Below are 17,696 nucleotides of genomic sequence, written 5' to 3' on the forward strand. Positions count from 1 at the left end.
AGCAGGAGTTCATAACTCACTCAGGATTTAAGTCATGTCACCTATGGTCATCCTAGTGAAATGTAGGTCTCTATTATTAACGGCGTTATATAAAGAGACTAATCATTTCGTGGTCCGGTCTTATAAAAACTCTTTGTATAGGATACATCCACTCGCATGTCTCCACATGAATGATCAAGATCAGATCATTTGTAGCACTTTACAACACTTGTAACACCTACAAAGCGGGTCATATCCGTAGTTTCACCAAAATAAGGTACCCAACCTTATCCATCTACTACAGGTCATTTACGTTATAACTTAAACAAGATCTACTTGTATGTCTCTACATACTTATTTAAATTACATGAAATAATCTCGGATCTTAGTTTATTAGATTGAGTATATGCTTATAAAATAATACTTATTTTATTAACAACAATATGTTTATACAGAGTTTACAAACTACGAGATTACAAGAAGATTTAGGACATCATTCCCAACAGTGATAATAGTGGAGTCGTTGCAAACTCAGAGGAACCTCGAAGCCATAAACGTGGAAAGCACATCAAGTGGAAGTACCATCTCATCAAAGAGATTGTACACAGAGGAGACTTGATTGTCATTCAGATAACCTCACAAGACAACTTAGTTGATCTATTTACAAAGGCCCTCTTGGCTAAAGTGTTCGAGGGTCACCTAGTAGGACTAGGTCTACGAGATACTTATCACTAGGGCAAGTGGGAGCATTTATGGGTATTTGATGCCCTAGTTTATGGTATTTATACTTTTGTTTTTATTCTCTCATTGTACTCAACATTGTTTATATTTATCCGCTGGAATTTTAGTCCAAGTGAGAGTATTGTTGGGTTGTATGTCCTAAAACTCACTGTTTGTAAAGTTAAACATATTCTATTATCAATAAAGATGTTATTCATCATTATTTCAATAAAGTTGTTATTGAATCTATAAATTGCACTTATAAAGTCTAAATTCAATAAACTAAGATCCATGGCTATTATATGAATACTTGAACTTTATGTGGAAATATAAAAGTGGATCAGGTTCGAGTAAATAGTCAAGATGATCCATAGTATATGAATAAGGTTGGGTGTCTTATTTTGGGCCCACTCTGTAGTTGTTACAAGTTGTTGTAAAGGTGCTACAAACGAAGTGATCCTGATTCGTTCATGAATTGACATGAGGAGTGGGGGTGTCATATGCAATGAGTTTGCATAAGATCGGACCAAGAAATAAGTCACTCTTACTTTGTAACGTTGTTTACTGTTTAAGACCGACTATTTCACTTTGATGACCGAGGTAACTCGATCTTAATCCTGAGCTAACTATGAACTCCTGTTTATTCGGGATTATCCTTAGATTAGGTGAGGGTTGGCTTAACAACGCCGACTCAATAAACCTCACATTTCAAGGGTAAGACCGGGTAGATAACTAGGGACATAGGGTGCAATAAGAAATTCACGCCTACCCGATTTAGGAATAAAAGAAAGGTTGTTCTCTTAAGTACTGAATCCAGGTCTTGAACAAAGGGGGCCTACCCTCTCATTAGCCTTTTCAGCCGACGGCTTTCACCGTCGAGAAAGATCCAAATTCTTGTAGTGAAGTGTAATCAACAGTATCATTATTGATCAAAACCTTTCAAATGAAAAGGAGTTAAATGCTAGGTATATTAACTTAAAATTCATTTAATTAGGTTTTTTATCGTATTTATTTATGCATCGGTTGGTAATCATTCGATTTTTAGTTTTGGTTTTTTTATAATTAAACCTATAAACACTCTTCCCACTTCTAAATTTCTTGCTTTCTTATCTACTTTTTACTAATATTTTAAAAAAACTAAACCAAATTTTGAAAACTAAAAAAAAAAAGTTTTTAAAAACTTGTTTTTGTTTTTGAAATTTAGCTAAGAATTCAACTCTTTTATATGAAAATATTAAAAGGATTGTATGAAATTGGGAGAGAATAGAGTTAATTTTCAAAAACAAAAAGTTAATAGATTACCGAACAAGACCTTAACAAATCACAGGCAACATACCAACCCATTACGTAGAAGGGAAAATCTAGTTGATTATACAAAGATGACCAACATGAAACCTTACAAAATATTGCAAGAAGCTAAAATAGTTAATATAAAAAGAGGATTTTTAAAAGTAGAAAAAATTTAAAACTATTATATCAATAGAAACAGATAAAAATCTATTATTGATAGATGCGGATAGAAGTCTATCAGTGTCTTATCAATAATTTTTTTTTTTGTTTTTACTATTTCTGCAAGTAGTTTGACATTTAATGTCTGTAAAAATATCCCAATATAAAAATATATAATACATAATTCAAAGAATGATGAATGTTACATATTTTTCATTCATATGACCTATAATCAATTCAAAATATCTAAAGAAGAAAGTCCATTGTTATTCAAATGATAATGATGTGACAATTTGTTGTAGCAATTGCAACAGAGATGTAACATTGATTAGAAAATACAAGCTCAATTTTAGTTTTTGATGGAGAAATGGATGCACATGTAAGGACTTTTGAGGCAACAAAAAAAAAGTAGTAGGATCTGACGTTTCTGAATGTACAGAAATCCTATAGGTAAATATACATTGAAAACTACAACTATACATTTGTTATTATATCAAGATATTGTTTAGATAATGTTAATATTTTCTTATTTGTTCAATTGAATGTGTAAATGAAGAATGAACAATCAATGATTTGTTGAAACTATATTACCAAACAGATCTTTACTTTCACAAACAAAAGAACTATGGCTCACTGAAGGAAGTAGAAGATAAAGATTTATATATATTTGATTACTTTGTGAAAATGAATGAACATCATCAATGGATTTATATATATTTTCACAAGAATTAATAAATCTTCAGCTACTATAACCTATACACTTTTAATACACAATTACTTTTTTGCCCTCAACTAGACAACCTTGAGCCTGATCTGAGACAACCTAATAGCAATTTCACCACCCTAGAATTTTGCTAACAAAAAAATTGCAGAATATCAGGGCAAACTCATGATAAAACTGAATGGCATGTCAGCCATCTATTTACAGTAGAATGAACTTGCAAGTATAATGAAGCAGCTGAACTTTAGTCAAAAAGACCTTATGAAGCGAGATCACTTCCTTCATCAATCCACATTTTTCTCCATATCGATACAGAAACCGAGCAGGGAAGCTGCCCCTTTGGACTTTACGAAGAGAGATCATTTTCTTCGCCATTCGTCTTCTGAGAAGAAGCACAATCTGTGTTGCCACAGAGATCCCAAGGCCCAGGGAGATTCTGCTGCATGCACCAATGATCTGGGACGCTCAAGAAATGTGCAGACATGAACTTTCTGAATCTCCTCTTGTACTCTTTCGGAGAAACGACAGTGGGAAGTACATTTTTCGGTATGAGGGACGATTTCACCCATGTCTCTAGTTGCTTGTCCCAGGTGTATTGTCTAAGGTAATCGATTATCCCACATACAAGTTCCTTCTTCTCGGCATCGACCCCAACAAGCAGAGAATAGTCCATAACATTTATTGACTGCAAACATTATGCAAAAGCTGTCAGAAAATTGTATTTTCCAAATGCATTCTTGAGTTCAATCAGATCCACAAATCTAGATAATTAGTGAAGGTAGGAGGAATACAACAAGATCTGAATGACTAAAGCACCTACCTGCAGACTCCATAACCAAAAAGCTTCAAACTGCTATAGATTTTTTTTTCTTTTTTTTTTTTTGAAAGGAAAAATATATTTTCAAATGTGAAATGAGACTATTGTTCAAGATACAAGATATAAAACAAGAGACAAATTCTGAGCGATCTCAAAACTAATAAGTTAAGGAAGAGACGATTCTTGAAACGCTTAAAGAAATCTTCCGAAAACAAAACTCCCCAAGATAAGCTACAAGTGATCAAAACAACTTAGGATAAGGCTTCAAAAAGTGTCCAGCCAAGATCTGTTTGTTACGATTGTTATTGTGACACTTTACTTCCCTTTCTTTTTCAATGATAACGACCACTTTTATTGAGAAAAAAAATGAAAGAGAACAATGGTGGCATACAAAAAACCAGCCCATAGGAAAAAGACCTCCCTCTACCAAAAGGGTCTCCAACTATACAAGCAAAATAACTCCTAGAGAATAATTACAAAAAGCTTTCGAAACCGTAGACCACAAAGAAACAGGAAAATGGACGAGACACTTTACTTCCCTTTTCTCTTCACACCCCCACCCACCAGTAGTCTCTAAAGTTTCAACTATAGCTAATTTAAACTTGTAAAACTTAATTTTGTTATTACCAAAAGATGATCCAAATATACAAAACACAAGCCTTTAAACAAGGTCAGTATCCAGTCATCCTAAGCCAATAGAATAAGCCCAATTAAAAAATAATAATAAGCAAAAAAGAAACTATATATTACATCTGATAAACCCTTAAATAAAAAGATCGCATCAATCAATAACTATGATATAGTTAAGGTTTAATTCTATTTAGTTCCTCATTGTTCGGTTTAAATCCATATCCTTTGCATAAAACAAATTTTAGCACTATTTTTAAGTTCTTTTTTCATAGCTAAAATATATCCGAAAACACAATATCTAACCTAATAGATCATGCTTAAAATACATATTCATGTAGATATCTATTGTTCCAATACATAGACAATTTGTGTAAGCGGTTACCCGGCTTGTCTTGAACAATTTTATAAGAAAATCAATAACAAGAACTAAAATGGTCTCCATATGCAAGATTCAAGGACAAAATCAGAATGTTCAAATTTGAGGGACAAAAAGAGAATCACTGTGAAAGTTTAAGTCCAAATTTAATCATTATCATACAGAACATTTCATTGATGTGACGAACTTGCAAATACGGAGGGAAATGAATTTCAATTAATGCACATGAATGAATTTAGTTTTGTACTCACATTGAGAAAAGCAGTATCATTCCAAATTGCCCGTTGCAACCGACGCTTTGCTCGATTACTCACATAGAGGGGAGATGAGTTCATATCATTCACAAAGTTCTGATCTAAGAGGACTTCACCAAAGTTGCTGGTAGCTGGATTGTATCGAGCATGTAGGGCTCCTTTAAGATCATATTGGCGAATTATGTTGCGACCGAAACTGAGGTTCTCCATAACCATCAAATCATGTCTCATCTCTTTCCCACTCTTCAGCTCTCTCACCGTTACCTGTAAAAGAATGTTAACAAGGACGAGACAACCAAGGGTGGGGGTGGAATAAAATATCAAAGAGATGAATGTTCTGTCTATCAAACCTGATAGATTCCAAGAACTTTAGCAAGGCAGGTCTGGTTCCCCATGTCAAATGATTCATTAATGTACTTGAAATATTCGGGAGCGAACTTCATAAATGAATCATACTCCGTCCTTTTAATTTCTTTGATAATGAACCTATCATCGAGTGTCTTGGCAAAAAATGATTTGCTCTTCCCGCCTTTTGCGTTCCAGTTTATACAACGGCTTAGGGAAGCTATGTAATGGAGTTCAGATGGGCAGCATCGACTCCGAAGATCACGGAACTGATTGAAATATGGACAATTCACTAGATATTTTCCCTTTGCTAGTGACTTTATGACCCCTTCATGATCTGCTCGCTTGAAAGTCTCTGGAACAAGAGAATCCAACAAATTTAACCTGTCAAAACTTGAGAACCGATATTCTTCTGAAGAGATACTCGATTCTGAATCTGAGGATCCGTTGGAGGGAACTTTATTTTGGCTTCGGGAACTCAAAGCTGGTTGTGAAACACCTCCACCCTCTCCCTTACTATCCTCATTATGAGAATCTGCTTGAAGGGGTAGATCTTTCAACAAAGCAAGTACACAAGCAACTATGCTCGAGAGTTCACCCTCATAGTCTGAAACAATAAAATTATCATTTGCAAGACGAATGTGTAGCTTCTGTCCTTCTTCGTTGATGAAGTCAGAGGCTGCAGGTAAGAATTTTGGAGTATAGCTACTGATGGATTTGAGTTCTGGAAAGTAGCTTCTTTGAATGTCCCTGATGTGCATCTGCCGGATCTCCGAAAACGGTGTCCAGAACAATTTGCTGAGGGTCGAATCACCTGTTGAAATTGGAATGGTCCTATCTAAATGCAAATCACCAGATGACAGAACCCTTCCTACTTGAGGATTCTCATAATCCGAATGAATATAGTCGAAGCCATTTGTCAAAGTCCCTTGGCGAGAAAGTTGTTTGGGGCTCAGATCATCCATAATTGGTATCTCTGTGACTTCAGTCACCAAAGGTAAATTAAGTTCATCACCACCGGACTCTCCAATCGAACCTTCAACTACAGCTTCCCTCTGAGGTGATACATTTTCATCCACGGATATATCATGTTGAACTTTTGTATCATCATTTTCTACAATTGATTCGGATCCCTCAGGTCCAACGTCAATATTGCTATTCATCTTCAACATAACTGGTTCTGGCTCAACATTTTCAGTGGTGCCAGAGTTTATTGTAACACCCAGTGATATTAATGATTGCAGGCGTCTATCCCAAATACATGACTCTAGCAGGAGGTCCCAGAGCAATCGATTCAGATTGAGATATCTGTGAAAAGCAAAGTCTGGGCTTCCTTTCTTACCAAGAGAATTTTGAATATTTACCTGTGTTTCATTCAATTAAAAGGGAAGATAAAAGTACGCCTTAAAAATGATGATCCATAGAAATAAGAGATGCACTTCGTCATAAACGAAAAGGAGAAGAAAATCAAAAGAAGTTAAAGTTCCAGAGAATTCCAAAGCACATAAGAAGACAATGACAAAAGGCTAACCTCAAATTCTGATCTTTCTTCGTTTAACATTTCTTCAACCAAAGAAAAGTCATTGAGAAAGCCTTGAGGGTGGTTTAAATTTGAACTTTTACATTCAGATATGATCTTCTTCAAAGAGTGTGCAATCTCAGTGAAAAGTAGCATCCCTTTCGTGTAAACCTTGAACAGATGTAAAAAAATTAACACACTTCACAATTGAGTAATACATACACGATTAGAAGAAGTCAATTGAAACCATCAGAAAGCAAAGAAGGGTGACACACGAACATAGATAATATTACATACATTTTCAGTTTCTCTGATCAGATGACCTTGTCTCATTGAACTGTTGAACTCTAGTTTCTGAGGAGGCATAGAGATCGTGTAAATTGCTACTTCAGAATATCTGAACATAGCAACCATATTGCCCAGTCTACAATCCACAAGAATAATAGCTAAGGACGACTGAATTCAGGACAGGAAAAATGGAAAATGCAAGCATAAGTAAATATCCAGACTATCGCAACACGTACCCGAAGAAGTAGAGGAAGTCCCCAAACAATGAATGACCACAAACTGATGATTTACTAGGTAAGGTGTCATCAGAGAAACAAAGCTCCAAAAATTTCCCAAATGATAAACCACGTGCGGCTGTGGAGATAAGCACCCTTTTTGTGGACTTTGAAGGTCCTCCCTTAGATTTACATTTACTGCAACGACTCCACATCCAAAGTTTTCCTTCTGTTTCGCCAGGCAGAACTTTATCCACTGGAAGCTGTTTGACTTGTATGGAAAGCTGCTTTCGGTAGTGTGCATAATAGTAAAAGTGAGCTTCAGGCAGTTCACCACAGACAGTGCAGAGGTTATTCTGCAATTGCACCATTGTTGAGTCAGAATCAACATATATGATAAAGAATGATAAAGAATGTTGACCTTTATAAAGAATCAACATATATGACTAGGGCTATTGCAGACTCTCAGCAGCTTCATGCATAGATGGTTGTCATTGGTAAAACAAACCAATGAGTAAAAGATAATTAAATTGATCATAGACTTATTACACCTTTACCAAAACGTAAAAAGTATAACTAAAAAAAATATATCCGTACAAAATTATAGATTTTGAAAAATAGTAGGTAACAATTGTGTGACTCCATTACAAACCTGATTTAGTAAATTTTCTTGTAAAAATTTTCCAAGAGGAACGTCGAAATTCTTGTAGAACACAATATGTGAGAAATGGCTCTGCTCACACATGGTTCCCTTCAAAGCATTTCGGCTCGACATCAAAACCAAAATACTCTGAGAATCCAATGACGTCTTCTTCTGCATTGTGTCCTCAGAATAGTTAGGAACAGTTTCATGGAATCCAAGAGCTTCCAAGGTTGATTGATGTGACACAGATTGTTCATGAACTAAATTCTCTTCATCAGAACTACCCCTAACTTCCACATCAAACTGATCAGATGCCTGTGGAGTGGATGGAATTGAGTCAGACTTGGGAACCAAGCCACTCAGGTCACTCCCATGTCCAAAATAAGAAGATAATGACTGATAGGGGGAGGGTAAAAGGAAACTTTCTCCCATGACTCTCTTCAACGAATCAGTAATGGATGAGAATCCAGAAAATATGGCAGGATTATATGGTTCGGGTTCAGAGGACATTATTAGCTTTTCCACTGACTCCAGGTTTGATCCGTTAGATGCCTCCTCATGGGCTCCACTTGAAATATAAATATTCATTGAGTCTGTCGGTTGTTCACTTTTATCACTTGCATTCTCAGCTTGACCTACATTTGGGCTACAAGGCTCTAAAGGTGATCGTGGATCAGATGAAACAATAGCTGGTACTCCACCAAATGGAATAGTTGCAAACATAGCTCGCTGGTCAACAAGGAAAGAAGTCTCTAATATTAAGTGAAATGCCATAACAACGGCACACTGCACAACAACCTTAACCCTCTTCAGTTCATCACTGTGAGCTCCTTTCAGCAAAATCTGCAGCAGATTTTAAGGACACAGTTCATTTGTGCCCAACAGACAAGTCAATTAAATCAATTTTCCAATTTGGAATCTAATCTATCAAGGCAAAGCAATACCAAAGTCCAACCATGGATGTGATAATACTAAACATTTATAGAAAGAGGCAACACCACACACCGCAATGAAGGTGTGATGAAAAATTAAAACATAAAAGTAAGTGCAACTCTCTTCACGGATATAGGGATTAAACCATAAACCATAGTTCAAGTGAGTGTAGTTCTACAGGAATTCATGCAACCAATAATCCCACCTTTGTTTTAGAAGGCTGTCAGACAAAATTGCATGATATCGCTCAGACTCTTACAAAACTGAACCACGTGTGCCAAATCAATGCTCATGTCCCAACAAAAAGAGTACTTCTTGCCGGGACTGAGCCTTGAGAAAGCTAAAGTTCTTTTAACTTCACTTAATTTCACATTGTCTACAGCAATGCAGAAAGTCTTTTCTTTTTCTTCACAAAAATTGAACTAGCAAACGATAAAGTCGAATCAAATCAATAAGCTTGGTAAAAAGCCCAATCAGCCAGAGAACACCATCCATCCATTTGCATAGGTGATTGGTAAATCAAAGAATCTGTCTCAACCTCAATGTTATCAGTAAGAGATAGCCAATTAGAAACAGTACACTAACCGTACAACCCAAACGTGTTGGACAACCCTCAATAAACATTAAAGTTTTAGTTGGCCTCCTTCCTCCATCCAAAACACTAGCATGTTCTTCTACAATTTTTTGAAAATAAACAGCATCACATTGTCTTGTCTTTTGGCTCATTAAAGTTTCAGATGTTAAAATTGGTGAACCAGTACAAAGAGCTATTCTCTCCAGACGGTGGAGCTTCATATCTAGCACTAATGTCATGCCTTTCTTGAGAATTGCCTCTTGGATAACTCGTGCTGCCGTTTTTTCAACTAAAATCACATTTGCAGTGCAACCTTCAATCATCTCTATAACATGATTCGTAAAATCATTTTCCTATTATCAGACAGTAAAAAAATCAGAAGATATACGGGTGTAATTCTCAGTGACAGAATAGTCAAAGACAGAAACATCTAAATTTCAGTACCTGATCCATTGAATTAAATGAAGACAGTCTACTTATTGGAGCCTCACCAAGCATGCCTTGAATCAGTATTAGCTTTGGGTTCTTACAATGCGTTGGCATGTGTTTGTGAGCTGCATGCTTCTTGAATACCATGCCCTTGACAAATTGACTGCAATAGGAAAAAAGAACTATTTGGAAGTTCCCCAATGAAAAGTGAGAAGGTGTCCTACTCTGTCTTACTAACATTTAACAGGGAAGAGGGAAAAAACACACCCACACACCCTAAACCCAAAGGTTTGTGCTCCACTCACTCTGACATCTTTTCACCTGTTCATTCCAACACTTCAAATGAGAAGAATTAAGGGAAGGGACTGTGCTCCTAGACAGGCTTTTGAATCCATTTATTTGTGTCATAAGCTTTTAATTAAAACAAATAAAGAATGTGATTGTCTATACCACCCTGTGAATCTAAAGAGAGGTGAAGAGTGAATGCCAATGTGATAGATGCATAGACAAATTTGTATAGACAAGTTTTAGATGGACAGATGAATACAACATCAGATTGGAATGAAAGGGTTTTGAATATGCAAGTATGAGAAAGTACACAAAATTTTAAGAGAATAATGTTGACGTGTTTATACCAACAAGGTATACCTTAAATTTTGATAGACCATTGACTAGGAACTTTACAATTTACTACGAACTTTATAGTCAAGTGTGCTTGTTTTAGAGTGATTCAAGGTTGGTGATAGCCCCAAAAATATTCCTAAGAAGCAAGTTGCAAAGACACCTGTTGTTTGTACAGGCAATATAAATATTGACTCTTAAGGAAGGTGCAAAGTTTGAAGGTCATTTTCTTTGCTAACCAGGTTTTACTACGGAGGGTTAACAAGATGAACTATAATCAAGAGGCACTCATCCTTTTTGTTGATGTCGCACTAGTGCATTCTCTTCAAATGCACGCAAAAATGTATAGCAAAGGATCTCAACCACCTCTAGAGTTTCCCTTTAGCCGCTTCATATTGGCATTGCTTTTTGAAGGAGTTTGGGGTTTCTGCCAAGCAAAGATTACCGGTCTATGATTTACAAGGTTACCATGTATCCACCCCTTTCAGGACATGAACAAGTTCCTCCGGTATGGGAGGAATAATAGTATTTTCAAAAGTTTGGAGTGTTCTAGTGACAAGGTTTGATCCCTAGTTAGATTTATGTTTATTGGACTTTGATTATGAAAGATTTCTAAGTTATCTGTTAGGTCTTATTCTTTTGTATTGGAGTCTGTTTCAATATAGGTAGTTGTAGTGACTCCTCTTTTTGGGTTGTCCTTTTGTTTGCCCTTTTATTTACTTGTTTGTATCCTTTCATGATTCTTAATGAAAGTTTCAATCTTCATTATAAAAATACAAATAATAGAAACGATAAATAGATATTTCCACAACAATAGAAAAATTGACAAAGATACCAAATTTATTTTGATTAGTGAATGAAATCTTAATACTTAATGGACTATTCTACTACGTATATCCATTTACCTGTATGTGTTTATATTATTCTAGACATTTGAAATATCTATGAAACGGAGAAGGAGATATAAGAGATGTATAAACACTTTTTAGTGGACAAATAATTAGGGTTACGCAGCTGAAACATGGACCACCAAACTTGGGACTTGGCATTAGAAGAGGTTTCTTTGATGGAGAATTAAGCAGCTGGGTGGCTCTCCTTGAGAAACCCAATACTATGGTGTTAGATTAATGGTAATGACAAGCATTGCAGTCTCTTGAACCTTCAAGTTGATTTATTTCCGAGTCGGTTTCCCCCCTCCCCCTGGCTTCTTTGGCTGATCTCATTTGAACGTTTGAAGTATCCTAATATCCTAAAATGGTGAAGCTCTTTCTAGTGTCTATAGCTCACTACAGAAGTTTGGATACCAATGACAAGGTCCAAAAGAACTTCCAAAATTGGGCCACCTCCCCCTCGGGGATTGCTTAGATGTTAGAAGAGCAGTGAGTCTTTGGATCACATCCTCCCCTATTGTTCTTTTACTTACATAATGATTGGATCTTATCCTAAATAAGCCAGGGCTATCTTTGTGCCTCCCTAGAAAAGCAGAAGGCTGGCTTTTTGAAGCCCTTTTGGACTATGCTTTAACGGGCAAGACAAAAGTTCTCAGGACTTGTGCGGGACCTCTTTTGACTTCTTAAGAAGAGAGAAATCAAATAAATTAAGATAAGTCGTCACATTTTGACTCTTTTGTGCATTAGTATGCAGCATTTAGCATCATTTAGCATCTTGATGGTGTCCTAACCCAAAAAATAAAAAAATAAAAAATATATATAAAAAAAACTTGATTGGGAGGGGGTTCTCTCTATCTAACCCTTAGGTTGTTATTCTTCATCTTAGATATATATATAATTTGGGGGGAGGGAAGTTTCTTTTGGCAAGCTGGAGTGTGTTCTTTGTTGTGAGGTTTATGGGGGAAAACCATGGAATATCTTGCGGGATTGAGAGGGAGTCCTTGTGATGTTTGGTCCTTTCTCTTTTCAGATTGAGAGGGAGTCTTGTGATGTTTGGGGAAACCCATGGAATATCTTGCGGGAGTGTGTTCTTTGTTGTGAGGTTTATGGGGGAAAACCATGGAATATCTTGCGGGATTCAGGTCTTATTACTACTTGATCAGACTCCCTTTATTTAGGGTTGCTCCCTTTAGTGGGCTCTTCTTTTTTTTTTACAATTAATGCCTGTTGTATACTTTTTCTTTTCTTTATGAATGTTGGTCTTTTATCAAATTTTACAAAATACTATTCTTATATAATAAAATAATTAATAGAGAAGTAGCCGGAGAAAAGTTTCCATCACTAGGAATTGTCCCATACAAAAATGTGAAAGAGGTGGGCTGAATAAGCTCTAGTTACTATAGTGTTGTGAATATGTTGCCAATAGCATCCTAATGTAGACATGTCAGACAATACGAGAAAGGAAAAATATCCCCCCGACAATGCTGTCAGGGTTTTCATCCATTAATTATGTTGAGATCATTGTTGTAGACATTTGCAACATTTTATTCCTTGATGATTTTGATCATCATTACCCAAGGGAAAAGAGACAAAACGTTAAACAAGAAGGCCCAAAAAAATTAATTAACCATCGACCATAGTGAATAATATTGATGATCAAAGTTGGTGTCCCCGACTTCCAACCATATATGGTTTATTCTGTGGGTGTTTGCAATGACCTTGTGTCAAAGTACATCTACTTTAATACAAACAATCAAAGTCACACCACCCCCCCCCCCCCAAAATTAAGCTTTTGGGATAAAAGGTTGCCGAATTTCCAAGTTCCCAAAAACAATGGGTTTAGACACGAAACTCCCAAAATTCATTAACCAAAGACATAAAATATGTAACCTTTACAAATTTCTAAAGTGAAGTGCAAGCACTGAGGAAAAAATTTAAAAGTCCTCAGCCACCATCAGAAAGGAGCAAGGCCGGCCAAGAAGCCACAAAGCGTTGGCTGATGCAGTAGATGTATCAAAACTAATGTTAAGTAAAAGTATCGACTCCTCCCTATACTAAGTTTGCAGACAATATAACATAGTTTAGTAAATTACCTTTGGTTGCGAGTTCCTGTTGCAATGCACTTCACTTTTACATGAGCTTCTGGATCTGTCGCTTTACCATTTACTACAGGCTTCAAAAATGTGGCAGCTTCCCAAGACAAAGAAGAAACTATATCCACCCAATTTTCACTATCCTCCCCCGATGTGGCGGCAACACCAACGAATTTAAGAAGATGGCGTATGAAAGCCTTGTACTTCCCATTCATAACCTGTTGCATTGCCCTTTGTTTTTCCTCTCTAAACCTATAGCTAACACTGGCTTCATCCACAGAGCGACTAAAGGAACTTGAGGTGCTCCATTCTGTGCTATCACCAAACTCATCGTCGTCATCGTCATCATAACCCATCCCGCCCTCCATGTGATCCTCCGGATCTTCTGGCTCTGGAGGATCCCACAGATCAGTATCCATCCAATTAGAATGGGATTGCTCAATTTCCTCATTGACAGGAACACCAGAGCCGTCGTGAGTTGCCTCTTGACTAATTGACATTACACTTTCATCAAATCTTCCACTAAGATGATCATTGCTATGAACGACTTCACTCAAGTTATGTGTCATCCTTTCTTGCCTATAATCGATATCTTCTTGGCTACTTCCCGTTGCACCTTCTTGGCCATACCTAACAAAATAAAATGAATCCAGTGACCATAAGAAAAGAGTGGTTGTTGACTTTAAAAAAAAAAAAAAAGAAAAAAAGAAACTTCCTTATTAAGCTATCTTACCTGATGTCTAAATTCGCCACTGTTGAACAATCACCTGATGAAAAAGAGAAGATAAAGGCATTAAATCGTCAGGATTCAGGGTGAAAAAAAAAAGTATAGAAACACTTGAAAGAAGTATAATTAGCTTGAAACCCAACTATTGCAGCTCGACAGCGAAGGCATTGAACTTAACATCGGGGCTTCACTCGTACTTTTATTATCCGACTTCATCGTTTCTTGCTCCTGATTCTCTTTGCAAACTTTACATAAGCACAAGGGGCCTGCATCGTCTAATTTAAGAGAACTACCATTCTCCAATTTTTTGCTATCTGAATCTGTTATCACAGCACCACAATAATGGCACATACTACACACCAAACTCCTTTAATTTCACTAAAGAACAGCCTCTCCCACACCAATCTAAGGCAAAATAACATCATTGTCAGCACAATTTTTCCTTGAGGTTCGGAAACCACATTTAAGTGATTGTAAACAAATCAACGATTAAGATAGACAGTTCATTAAAAGCCCTGAACCAAAAACCTCGAAAAGATTGCATGCAGAAAGCAACTTTTCAAAATGCTTTAACACCCACAATCCAAACAACCCATTAGAAGAAATCTGATACCCATCTAATAATATGATCTGGAGTACCAAATACCATGAAGTAGCCAAGAATAGAGACAGAATTTATCCTCCAAACCAGATGAAGATGAAACAAATTCAACAGATAAAAATCAACAAGCAGATCTTCAACTACCATTCTTCACTAAGAAAAAAAGAAATTTGAAGGTGATCAAATTCCAAAGAAACCCAAGCAACCCCAAATGCAAAAGAAAAAACTCCACCCCACCAACACAACACCAATCCATCAGAAAGCTCAACCAGAAAATTTAGAAAAGAAACACTAATTCACCATCAGATTTGAATATTAGCTAACTAACTACAAATCCCCAGCATAATTATCAAAACTAAATCTTACCCATCAGCCTCAAGGCCAAGAAACATCAAGAAAGACCCAAATTCATAATAGAAAAAGAATACAAAAGAAAGAAGAAGAAAAAGAATTGAAAGAAATGAAGTAAATTACTTACTGTAAAAGCAATTAGAGGGTACAAAGATTTGGATATGGCTTCAAAATCAATCCAAGTTAGAGAAAAAGAGAAAGAAAGACATTGGTTGTTACTTTGGATGCAATTAATTGGGTGTGAAGAAAGCAAAGAAGAGGCACAGAAGAATGGGTGTAGTTGGGATATGAGAAATGGGTTGTAGAGTCCAGAAGAGTTCAAAGTGACAAAGAAAGAAAGAAAAATGGAATTTATTTTGAAGCGAAAAAGGGGGAAAAGGGAAGAAAAAATGTAAGAGAAGCTGTAGAAATTTTGGGACAATGGACAGACAATTAAGGAGACGAGGAAAAATAATAATAATAATAAATATAATAAATATTATTGTGGGACCCACCTGAATTAATGTGAAAATTTTTAGTTTTCTTCTTTCAAATTTTAAAATGGAATAATGGTAATGCAAAGCAGAGTAACGGGACAAATCTTTATATTTTTATTTTATCAATATTTTCTTTTATATATACAAAAAGAATAAATGTATTTTTGCTCTTATTATCTTTGCCTTTATTTGCTTCTGTTTTTTTTACATACAGCTGTACGGTATTTATGTTGGAAAGTGGAACATTCTCGTATGGGATACATTCCCATCTCCCTTTTTTCTCTTTTACATTTATGAGATTAAAAAAATCTTTTTTTTTTTTCAATTCGTCTCGACTTACAAATTTATAGTTTGATTTTACACTTTTAACGACAAATTTTATAATTTTGAACAATTAAAAATAAATTTTAAGGTTGTTTTGAACATAACAAAACCGATATTAACCATTTTAAAATCATCTTAAACGTGTCATTATGCTTTGTTTAATATAAGTTAAAACGTTAGGTATATTATCTATATAAAATATTAAAGGCTTAAATTTTCACTTAGTTATAAGTTTAGAGAATTTATTGAAAACTGAATATTTTTAAAAGAAATATTATAATAACATTAACATTGGAGATAATATGTTGTCCATGAAATGGTATCGAATCACTCTAAACAAAAAGATTTTAGAAGATTTGGATAAGTTTCCATTCAATTGAGTTTTATTCTTTTATCCTTTTAAGTTGTAAATACATTTTTAATGTATAAGTCTCTATGTTTTTTTTTTTATGTTATGAATACATTTTCAATATATAAGTCACGATGTATTTTTTTTTTTCTTCTTCTCTTTCAGATAAACCACTATATATATTAAGTTGACGTTTATATAACTTTTTAAATAGTAAAATTTATCTAGGTAAATCACTTTTTTATTCTTAAAATTTGAACAATAAATCAATTTATTTTATAAGTTTCAAAATGATACAAGTTTCAAATTCATGAAATAGTTCGAGTTAATCCTTGAATTAACGATTTTCATTAATATGTTGATGCCAGAAAATATATACATCACTAATGTTATTTTTTTAAAAAAAAATCACCCTTCTACCTACTTTCATGAAATACAACCAAAGGCAAAGAAAGAAACAACCACTTTAAAATACTTTTTAAATTTTCAAACATTTTTTTAGTACAAAATTTTGAAGTACTTTAATTGCATGTTAAACGTCTTAAATGAATACAATCACTTTAAAATATTACGAGATACTTTTTAAATTAAATATTCATTTAGCTTTTCGTTAACATGCGTTATTTTAAAAAATAAATATTAGTTTTTTTTTTTTTTTTTTAATGAAAGGATGTGTTTGGAAAAACAATTATTATAATAATTATAAAATAAAGGTATATATGTGTGTGTGAAATTTTACAATAAAAAAATCCAAAAACAATTATAATTTAAGAGTTAAAAACTATAACCTAATCTAGAAAGGAAGAAAAAGTCTCAATGGCATTACTTAAATATAACAAAGAATTTGCTTTGGGCTTTGTATTCAAAAGAATAAAATAAAAGGGGTTGTGAATTTTACACAATCCATTTGGTCAACAAATGGATGCAAATTAGACATAATCTTTTTTCAATTTTTTTTTTTTTTTTTTTTAAGATTTAGTCAAAATGATTTCAAAAATAAATAAATAAATCCAATGACATTTGTCTAACTAATATTTTGGTCAAAAGGGAAAATATGAGAGATATTTTTAAATAATAATAATAATTAGGTAAGTTAATATAGGGGTGTTATTAAATGTCAAATTACAGATAACGCATTTATGGAAAATTATTTGCATGATTATAATTAATCGATTATTGTTGATATAATTTGTTTGATTATTTTTTTTAGAAGTCATAATTTATTTGGTAATTAAATTTGATGGTTGACCTCATAAATTTAACTCAAACATCATAAATTTGTATTATCAATTTCAAGAGGAAGATCTTCTATCCTTTGTTGTAAAAAATGTTAATATGGACATTCAAATATGAATGTTTCCTCGAGTAACAT

The 17,696-nt window shown here is 34.6% G+C and overlaps 1 protein-coding gene across 1 annotated transcript; it reads right to left on the reverse strand.

The window, feature by feature from the left end:
• Positions 1 to 2,791: 2,791 nt before the first annotated feature.
• Positions 2,792 to 15,617, reverse strand: FAB1D (FORMS APLOID AND BINUCLEATE CELLS 1A). Its single transcript, XM_039043696.2, has 13 exons — positions 15,303 to 15,617; positions 14,367 to 14,628; positions 14,230 to 14,263; positions 13,497 to 14,126; positions 9,908 to 10,055; positions 9,475 to 9,816; positions 7,966 to 8,799; positions 7,335 to 7,669; positions 7,108 to 7,234; positions 6,823 to 6,981; positions 5,297 to 6,655; positions 4,944 to 5,210; positions 2,792 to 3,554 (listed from the first exon to the last, which is right to left on the reverse strand). The coding sequence occupies exons 2-13, from the start codon at positions 14,572 to 14,574 to the stop codon at positions 3,216 to 3,218; spliced, it is 4,782 nt and encodes a 1,593-aa protein (XP_038899624.1). The 5' UTR covers positions 14,575 to 14,628; positions 15,303 to 15,617; the 3' UTR covers positions 2,792 to 3,215.
• Positions 15,618 to 17,696: the final 2,079 nt, after the last annotated feature.

The sequence above is a fragment of the Benincasa hispida genome, chromosome 9 (genome assembly GCF_027475165.1).
Source record: "Benincasa hispida cultivar pf3 chromosome 9, pf3_genome.v1.1, whole genome shotgun sequence".
In the NCBI taxonomy this organism is placed as follows: Eukaryota; Viridiplantae; Streptophyta; class Magnoliopsida; order Cucurbitales; family Cucurbitaceae; genus Benincasa; species Benincasa hispida.

Bases quoted from the DNA above. Each gene is read 5' to 3' on its own strand.
- FAB1D (XM_039043696.2), bottom strand. From the start codon at position 14,574: ATGTGCCATTATTGTGGTGCTGTGATAACAGATTCAGATAGCAAAAAA. The intron at 14,264-14,366 runs GTTGGGTTTCAA...CTTTTTCATCAG, and splicing joins TTCGCTGTCGAGCTGCAATA to GTGATTGTTCAACAGTGGCG. The intron at 9,817-9,907 runs GTACTGAAATTT...GTCTGATAATAG, and splicing joins CATTTAATTCAATGGATCAG to GAAAATGATTTTACGAATCA.